General features: G+C 34.2%; 1 protein-coding gene across 2 annotated transcripts; it reads left to right on the forward strand.

The window, feature by feature from the left end:
• Positions 1 to 83: 83 nt before the first annotated feature.
• LOC114377374 (U-box domain-containing protein 44-like) lies at positions 84 to 6,069 on the forward strand. Of its 2 annotated transcripts, XM_028335861.1 has the most exons (4): positions 84 to 781; positions 1,602 to 2,928; positions 3,316 to 3,634; positions 4,235 to 6,069. In XM_028335861.1, the coding sequence occupies exons 1-4, from the start codon at positions 750 to 752 to the stop codon at positions 5,734 to 5,736; spliced, it is 3,180 nt and encodes a 1,059-aa protein (XP_028191662.1). In that variant the 5' UTR covers positions 84 to 749; the 3' UTR covers positions 5,737 to 6,069. The 2 variants fall into 2 exon arrangements, with proteins under 2 accessions (XP_028191662.1, XP_028191654.1); XM_028335853.1 differs by lacking the exon at positions 84 to 781 and having other exon boundaries at positions 1,490 to 2,928.
• The last annotated feature ends 4,243 nt before the right edge of the window (positions 6,070 to 10,312 follow it).

Below are 10,312 nucleotides of genomic sequence, written 5' to 3' on the forward strand. Positions count from 1 at the left end.
TATTGGGAAAAGTCAAGGATATGGAAACACCCCAATGGGGGAAAATATAGCAACAACACTTGGTTTAAACAATGATATTCATAATTGATACGGTTTTGCCTGCATGCGTTGGCTTCTGTCAACTTTCTTTCTTCAATGAAACTTCCTGCTGAGAAACGAATAATGTAATGCAAAACGAGTCAACGTTAACAATTTCATTATCACACGACAAATCAATTGTAGACGTTTGCATGGACTATGAACTTCAGATAACTCGCAGTGAAATGCAATACACGAGAAAATGTGTTTTCAGTTTAGCTGATTGAAATGGTCATCTGCAGCTAGCTTCCCAGGAGCTTCTCTAAGCTTTCTTTCAACCAAACTATTTCAACCCATATGGTCTTTTGAAAGATTGAGTTCTTGAAAAACAAAGTTTCCCATGATTTTCCCGGGAAACATTGATTTGCTTAAAGTCGTTTCTACCCTCATCAGACAACTTCACAACTGCATTTGATTTGGTTCTTTTACTTGTCCCCACCAGCTTGCTAGGAAATGATTATAGATGTTCAATTGAACGAGAATGATACTATAATGAAAATGAACGTATCTGCTACGCTTTTGTTTGTTTCCTCTCCTAACATATAAAAGTATGGTGTGCTCAGGAATCTATTGTAAGAATTTTGTGTTTCATTCAGTCTTTGAAGGGAGTGGGGAAAAGGCTTGACACTTGGATTGCTGGGATAAGACCAAATTGTTGCAGTTCATTGTTTATGCTTGAAAACATTGGATCTTTTCTTGAAAGGTCTTACCCGAATATGGTGTTTCTTCTTTATTTAGTTAATTCGTATCATGATTTCCAGGTCTATTTAATTGTTATTTCTCTCTTTTTTTTTTCTTTTCAATTTATTATGTACTACCTTGCCATATGAACACCATTGTCTTCTGCATGTTATTATAATGGTTGCAGCTTATGTACAATTTTTTTGTTTTTCTGGTGGGGATTGATTTTCAGCTTCTGTTGATTTCTATTATATAGCTTGTAGTGTTAGCACCCCAAAAATGAAATAGAGGTCAATGGTGTTTGAAAAGGTTAAAACATTGATAGAAAATTGATGCCCACTGTTATGAATTAGATACTCAAGCTATACTTGTATTTTTCATTATGAAAAGGTTAAAATTCATGTATTGCAATTTTCAATCTACCTGTGAAAGTTTATATTCAAGATTACAGTTGATTTTGCAATTTTCAAGCTGACTGCCGCATTAAGTAAAGTATTGTTATAAGACAAATACTAACCAATGCCCTTAACACATTAGTTAACGAACTAAAAGGAGAATTTTTTTATTAATAAACACAAAATTATATTGTTCATGATTTTTTTTATTTTTTCTTATGATTTTCACAATAAATATTTTTTTTTTTCTTTAATTTCTTAACTAGTGTCTGGTACTATTTAGCAAAACCCTTGTTATAATAACCTCAACATTCAAGTATAACAAATATTCCAAATATATGTGGCATGGCATTGGTATCCGTTAGTTTAACTGGTCTAGTCAGTGGGTTAATACATAATATTTTTTATGCTGTATAAGAAGATTGATCGAGAGGAATTTGATTGCAGGAAAAGAGAGAAGCAATTCTCTGGTGTTGGTTTCAACTTTCAACCTCTGGGCAATACACACTCCGGTTTAATTAGAAATTCAGTACATACAATGGTTGGATTGGAACTCATACCCATAGGTACAATATTGACTGTTCTAAACAGCCAGATTGTGAAAACAGCTAATGCAGCAATCGATGTTGTTATTGATAAAGAAAGTTTCAAAGTCCTCTCAAAACACCTGCTTGATATTGCCCCAGTCCTAAAGGAATTGCAGCTTCAGGAATTGAATGAGTCTGAAGCTGCAAGGGTTGCTCTGGAGTCTCTTGAATCAGATATCAAAAAGGCGAATAATTTGGTTGAGAAGTACAGGAACCGTGGCCGTTTCTACCTGCTGTTGAGGTGCAGATACATAGTCAAGGAAGTTGAACAAGTCACAAGAGACATTGGAAGGTCTCTGGCTGCACTGTCCATTGCAAACACTGAAGTCCTATCAAGAATTTCTGATCAGGTCAACAGGTTACAGAGTGAAATGCAAACGGTGGAGTTTGAGGCTTCACAATCTCAGCTTCAAATTGTTGACAAGTTGAACCATGGAATTAGGGAGCAGAAACTCGATCAGGCTTTTGCAAATGACGTGCTTGAGGAAATAGGAAGGGCAGTTGGGGTGCCGGTGGAGCCTTCAGAGGTAAGCAAAGAGCTAGCCAGCATTAGGAAGGAAATGGAAGAAGCAGCCACCAGGAAAGAAAGAGCTGAGTTTATTTTTTTGGAGCAGATCATTGAGCTACTATCTCGAGCTGATGCTGCAAGGGATTATGAAGAAGTTAAGAAGCAATACTTTAGAAGGGTTCAGGTAATTGAGAGATATGATTCAAGGGAAAAATATATCCGACCACTTAATTCTTTCCTTTGTCCCATAACTGGAGCTGTTATGGTAGATCCTGTCAGCCTTTGCACTGGTACTACATGTGAGAGATCCGCCATTGAAGCTTGGTTTGATGATGGAAACAGGATTGACCCAGAAACAAAAGAGGTTCTTGAAGATACTACCTTGAGATCCAATGTTCGATTAAGAGAATCCATAGAAGAGTGGAGAGAAGTCAATTACTGCTTTGGAATAAGGTCTATCAAGGAAAGCCTATTATCCAATTCTGACTTATTAGTGCAAGAATCTCTGAGCCAAATTCAGGCTCTCATTAGAGAGAATTCCATTAACAAGGATTGGATTTCTATAGGAGAGCTTACTGATATTATTATCTCTATCCTTGGGGAATCTGATTCCACAGATGCCAAGATGAAGATCTTGATTACTTTGAAGGATTCTGTACAGGGGCATGCAAGAAACAAGGTAAGCAATACATGTGCTGCACCGAGGTGTAGGCAGCATTCTTCTAATATTCTTCACGTCTTTTTCCTTGCTTCATTTATATCATCCACTGCCACCTAGGTTCTTGTAGTTTATGGGTTAAAATGTGTGGGTGTGCTTCCTTGAATATGCTATTGGTTATATCTTCTTGAGCATAACGCTTTTAAAGGAGTTATTTGTTGTTTAGTCTGCTTCACTGACTCCATGGTACCTATTTTATGTTAGAGGTTCATCTCATTCTGTTCATGAATGGGAAGTGGACGAGTTTTACCATTGAAATACATCTATTCCCGAGTCTTAAATTTCTGTTTATATACCTGGAATCTTGAAATACCAATTTAAACTCAACTTTTGCATAAAATTTTATAGGAAAAAGTGGTTGAATCTCAAGGTTGGTATCACATTATTTCCTGCTTAGGGAGTGACTCTAGAATTTCAAAGGAAGCAATTGATTTGCTATATGAGTTACTTCAAAACCGATCTGGTTGGAATAAAAGCTTCTGCAAAAAACTCTCTGATCATCCTAGTGCAGTTTCTTACCTTGTTACTCTTCTAAAGGGTCCTGTAAGCAATTCAGCTGGGGTTTCAGAAAAGATTTTGATGGAGCTTTCTGAGATAGACGAGGAAAACATTTCAGCTGCTGCAAAGTTTGGCTGGTACAAACCTCTTACTGATCGCATGATTCAAGGTAAAAAGATAAATTCTTTTTTAGTTTGTCTTTACTGTGATGAGATCATGCAGTTAACATTTTTGTTGTATATTTTTGTCAGTGCAATGACAGAAAGTTCAAGGAAGCCTTGTTATCTAGCTAGCTGAGGAAATACAAAATTTCTTCAATTATTAACTTCAGTAAAATGGATGTTCATTAAAAACTTCAGTAAAAGCAACGATAAATACCCTTGTATAATAGGAAGTAGTATTAGATCTCCTTCCTATTCCATTTCCTTAATGACGCATCCTAGCTTTGGAGAAAAATCATCAATGTCAATATTTCCTTAAAAAACCATGACAAAATCTTCAGGGTTAAAAATGTGTCATGTATGATAAAATTGACTTGCTTGAAATCACAGGCTAATTTGTTCATATACTTTCTAAAATTTATGATGCATAGTGATTCCTCTGTTATGTTGTGTACCCACTCAAATTTTGGCAGTTTTTCCCCTTCTAATTTGTATCTTAAAAATATTTGGTGTACTGTGTACCAAATAAAGCAATTCTGCCTGATTTATTAGTCTTTTTGACAGAAAGTTTACTAAATTGAGTTATATGTCCTTCTTTGTCTTCTAAGGATCGGAGTCTTCACGAATGTCAATGGCGAGAGCCATAGTTAATTTGGAGTTGAAAGATTTGAACTTGAAACTCCTTGGCGAGCAAGGAGTTATACTTCCTTTGCTAGAAATGCTATCTGGCAGCATTGAATCTAAAGAACTGTCACTGTCATCCCTGGTTAAACTAGCAAAATTGCATGCCAATAAGGGGATTATTGCAGCATCTGGAGGTGTGCCTCTTGTTTTAGATTTGATGTTCTTTTGCAGGATGCGGCCATTCATTACCATTAAATGTTGTGAAATCCTTGAGAAGCTAGCTTCAGATGATGATGGAATTGATTTCTTAGTTGATGGAAAAGGAAATCAACTTGAGTTAGAAAACATCATCACCAATTTGCTAGCTCTAACTCAGGGTCCAAACTCAGCTCACTACCGAAAGCCTGCATTACGTGCTCTTCTTGGAATTTGTAAGTTTGAGACTGGTTTAGTGAAGAAGGCAGTTCTGGCAGCCAATGGGATATCTCTAATCCTCCCCATTCTTGATGATTCTGACTCAGAAATCAGGGAAACTGCCATAAATATTCTGTTTCTTTTCTCCCAACATGAACCACAAGGACTAGTTGAATACCTCTTCAGTCCAAGAAGACTACAAGCTTTAGTTGGGTTTCTTGAGAATGACGACAATGATGATGTGCAAATGGCTGCTGCTGGTTTACTAGCCAACCTTCCAAAATCAGAACGGGAACTCACTATGGAGTTGATTGACCTGGGAGGCCTTGATGCAATCCTAAGCATTTTAAAAAATGGTACAATGGAAGCAAAAGAAAATGCTCTCAGTGCCCTCTTCAGATTCACAGACCCCACAAATATCGAGTCACAGCATGATTTGGTTAAACGAGGACTATATCCTTTGCTTGTAAATTTTCTCAACACGGGTTCAGTAACAGCAAAGGCAAGAGCAGCAGCATTCATTGGTGATCTTTCTATGAGCACTCCAAAGCTCACAGCTGTTTCCAAATCAACCGGTTGCACTCGTTGGTGGTGTTTTAGACCATCGAAAGTCCCTTTATGTTCAGCACATGGGAGTGTATGCAGTGTGAGTTCCACATTTTGTCTGTTGGAAGCAAATGCTTTGCCCGGCTTGATAAGGCTGTTACATGGGGAGGTTCATGCAACTGCTTATGAAGCTATACAGACTCTTTCCACATTGGTTTTGGAAGACTTTCCCCAAAGGGGAGCTCGTGTGTTGCATGAGTCAAATGCAATGAGACCCTTATTGGAAATTTTGAATTGGGGAACTGATTCTCTCAAATCAGAAGCTATAGGACTCTTGGAGAAGGTGTTTGTGTCAAAGGAAATGGTCGAATACTATGGAACAAGGGCTAGGTTAAGTCTACTTGGTCTGACTGGCATCACTGTATATGGGGATGGCCACCTAAGGAGAAAGGCTGCCAGGGTACTGTCATTGCTTGAACGCTATTCAAAGTCGTCATCATCTGCATTCTCTGGAGTTCAGGAGTGAAAACAAAAAAATTCTGTTCTATGCCCAAGAGTTAGTACTTAGAATTCATTTGCTCCAAAATCTTTCTATGCTTCTCTTAACTAATTGGGAAGTTGTCAATTGAACTAGTTATCTGCAATCCACTGAGTTTGTATATCTTGGATGCGGACCAAATGGCCAATTCTTCAATATCGAGTCCCTATTGAAGTTCATTCTGTGTAGTTTCTTCTTTTTGTTTACCACTTCTCTGCATTATTTTTGCTACTTTAAATTCCATAGCACTTTCAAAATAACTCAGGAGTGGATCAACTGTACTTTTTGAAAAGAAATAAAGCTGAGCAATTTGTAGTTACATTTCCAAGCCTCTATGTCTATTTAATTCATTAAATGCAGCATATGTTCCTCCCATATTTAAAAATTTTCAATCTCAAATTTGATGAACTTGCTGATCTATCTAGTTATTAAAGCAAATGTATAGCCGGGGACCAAGCTTCAACCCAATACAGGCAAGAAGTAGGAGGGAATTCCTACATTATCCTTCATCTTAAAGGTACACAGATTTTAATATGATCCCACCTATTTAATTTCTATGAAGAGAGAGATGAACAATTTTTTCATGACTTGGTCATGTTAAAATTGAACATGAGAGAATCAATTCCCCTTTTCTCTATACTTGACAACTGGTAGTGGGAGCACATTGACACTAGTCATAATGAATGGTGGAGGGTGGATTGAAGAAACTGTTAGCTTATCATTATATCCGAAAAGATAAGGCATGTGCTACTTTTTCTTATAAAGCCAACTGATGTAATACAACAGCTCAACTGAACTGGTTGAGACAAAATAGGACTTTATCTCTTTCGTATTGCTTATCTTTTGATGTAATGCATACATTTATAAAGACTATTAATTACATAAATTATCATGATAAATTATATTTTTAACAAAAAATCCTTATTAACATTAAAATGTAATTATAAATTTAGTTATGTATTTAGGTATGAAGGAGAGCTAACAACACTCTTTTCAATACTATCTAATATTCTCTCAACTATTTGCTAGAATTTATTAAAAATAAACTTTTTTAATGAGTTCTATTTTTAAATCAGGAGAGAGACTTATTAAATAAATGATGCAATTCACTAAAATTTTATGTTATTAGTATATTTTAATTAAATAATAAATTAAAATAATCAAAATTTTAATTGAAGCCGATAATAACAAGTCAACGAGTCTCTTTATTAAGGCCCTCCTGTAAGACAAGTGAGGAGCTGAAATAGGGATGCCAATTTGCTAACAGTAAGAACAATGTCTATCCTTTTGCTCCTGGTTTTATGGTTTGTTGTTGATTTCTTCTCAATCATCGAAATTCTAATGTGACGTTTTGTGTTATGAAACCAACGGTAAAAGAGTGATGACTATTATTGTCTATTTGAGTGACCTCTTAGAAACTTAATTTTATATGACTTTGAATTTACAACTTTTAATTAAAATTGAATTTGAAGTGAAACGAGTTACGTTTATAAACTTTTATCTTAAAAACAATTTTTTGATGAAATTTAATATGAAATTTTAACTCAAGTCAAAATTACATATTCTTGCTTTTAGTCAAATATACCCTTGGGAACAAAATCATTGGTACATTCGAACAATAAAACATTTTCTTTCACTAAATGCATGTTTAGTTTGGACTTAAAATATTATGACACGTATTATAATGTAATTGAATGAATAAAAATAAAATAAACATAAAATAAAGTTTTTACAACTACAAACCAAACATGTTCTGAATCACGTTTCTTAAATCCAAACTTGATTTCAAGTCCTCCACCATTTACAAACATACCACGTTCGACAATTCTCAATGAGTATTACAGCTACAAAACACAGGTCGTGGAGCAACATGTCGTAGACATGCTAGCGTCAAAACAGTAACGAACATTCATTCAGACGGGACCCGTGTTTCTTTCAAATTAATTTGAAGTGGGGTTAAAGCAAACGTGTAGTGTTATATATGTGGAGTTTTGGACCCTCTAGTAACTGTTGCATGTCTGTTAGTGTGTAGTTATTTAGCTGCCGTTGTAAATTAACCTTTTGTTTTGATTATGAATTTTAAAATTTCAAAAAAATTGAAATGCTTAGAATTTGAATTTCTTTGATTTTAATTTTCTTCATTTTTTAAATGTTTTATTTGGATAAATTAATTCAAATTTCTTCAATTTTAAATTCTTTGTTTGAATAGAACAATTCAATTTCTTTCGTATGTAAAATTTTAATTTTATATTTTCAAATGTTAATTTTGAAATATTAATTAAAAAATATTTTTCAATTTTTAATAATTTAAAAATATAAAATATTGATAATTTTAACTAGGGTTATTTTGTCTCACTACAACCAATGATGTTTTTAAACTGACATCAACCAAGACTATTTTTCGGTCGGCATCAAATAAGATTTTTTTTATCAAAGTATGCAAAGAATATTTGTCAACTGACGTCAGCCGGAACTATTTTTCGGCTAACATTGGTTAAGTCTATTTTTTAGTCGATGTTGGCTAGATTTTTTTACCAACATCGGCTAGGGTTTGTTTGGCTGACATCGGCTAGGGTCTTTTTGAACGACATTGACCAAGACTATTTTTAGCCAATACCGGCCTAAAAAATCCTAACAGGCGTTGACAAAAAAATCTACCCAATATCAGCTAAAAAATAGCTTGGTCGATGTCGACCAATAGAACCTACCCGATGTTGACCAAAAAATATCATTGGTCAACATTGACCGAAAAATCCCTAGTTGAAGTTGGCTAAAAAATAGTCCTTACCAATGTTGGACAAAAAACCTTACCTAACATTAGATATAAAATAGCCTTGATTGATGTTGGCTAAAAAATAACTCTGACCGATATCAACCGAAAAAACTCTAATAGATGTCGACTGTAAGAACCTAATCGATATCGACTAAAAATAGTCATACCCAATGTCGGTCAAAAATACCTAGCTGGTGTTAACAGAAAAAACCCTAGACGACATTAGCTCAAAAATCTAGCTAATGTGGTTAAGAAACAGCTCTGGCTGATGTCAGCCAGAAAACCATAGTCAATGTCAGCAAAAAAAATTCTAACCGACGTCGGCTAAGAAAATCTAGTTGACATCAGCCAAAACACCCTAGCTAACATCGGCTGAAAAATAACCCTAGCCAATATTGGCTAAAAAATAGTTTTGGTTGATGTTGGCTGGAAAAATCTAATTGACGTGGGCTAAAAAATCCTAACAGGTGTCTACTCAAAAGTTAGTCATGACTGATGTTAGTAGAAAAAATGTAACCAACGTCGGGCAAAAAAATCATTGGTCAACATCAACTGGAAAAATCTGGATGACAACGACAAAAAAAATCCTTGACCGACATCAGTAAAAAATTCTCATAACTGACGTCAGTGAGAAAATAACCCTAGCCAACATCATCTAAAAATAATCTTAGCCGATGTCGACAAAAAATAGCTTTGGTTGACATCATACAAAAAAATTCTAACCAAAAAAACCTTGGTCAACGCCAGTGAAAAATAACTTATGTCGATGTCGGCCGTAAAAACTTCAGTCACCCGTAGTTGCGAGTGTTGAACGAGAAAGAGTCACGAGTAAGAATGTGAGTCAGAGTGAACATCTCTAAAAAAAGAATTTCAAATTTTATATTTTTGAGAGAGTTTGAAATCTCACTGTTTTAGTCAATAAAAATGATTCATAAAAATACTAAAAATTAAATTTTCTTTTAAATATTCTATCCAAACAAGTTATTATATCATGAATCATTTTAAATTTCTTGAAAAAATGAATTCCCCTACCGAATTGATCCATCCAAACACATTATAAGGGTGTATGTCTATTTGACAAATCAAATTATCATATACAGAATGTTATAGACACCAGTCATCATGTAAGAATTTAAATTTTGATTACACATATTATAAATGATTAGTCCATTATGCTAAATTCAACTTATGTTAGTAAATATAAGTTATATAATCATGTGATCAATATTAAATTTTAATTTAATCCACTATTCATATTGCGTTTTATTATTTATTAATCATAAAATTATATAACAATATTACTTTAAATTAAAACACTTTATTTATATTTCTACTTTTTTTATGGAAATATGTGTTACTAACACAGTGAGAAATATCCAACTAGAGCCATCTTTTGTGCAGTAACATTGATTTTGAATGCAAACCCCACCCTTGTTAAAGCCAGAAAAAAAAAACACTTTTTATTATTTGAACAATTTCCTCCTCCTGGCAAACCGTCAAACTATTTGCGGGTCCTGAAATCAATGAAATGTCAGTAAAAATTATATGCACGTCATAGTTTTGATTTAAGTAAACTCATATACGAGAGTTTAATAGTTCATATGAATAAGTTATTTATCATTCCATGAGTACCAACAATTATATAGTACAAATAGAACAAGAGTTGTCTTTTTTTAATGTAAAATTCAGGAGGATTGTCGGATTGAGCTAGTGACGAAAGTTGAAATAAATGTATAAAGATTTATGATCGATTTTCATTGTGACCATTATACATAAAAAAAAAAAAACTTT

The sequence above is a fragment of the Glycine soja genome, chromosome 2 (assembly GCF_004193775.1).
Source record: "Glycine soja cultivar W05 chromosome 2, ASM419377v2, whole genome shotgun sequence".
Lineage (NCBI taxonomy): Eukaryota > Viridiplantae > Streptophyta > Magnoliopsida > Fabales > Fabaceae > Glycine > Glycine soja.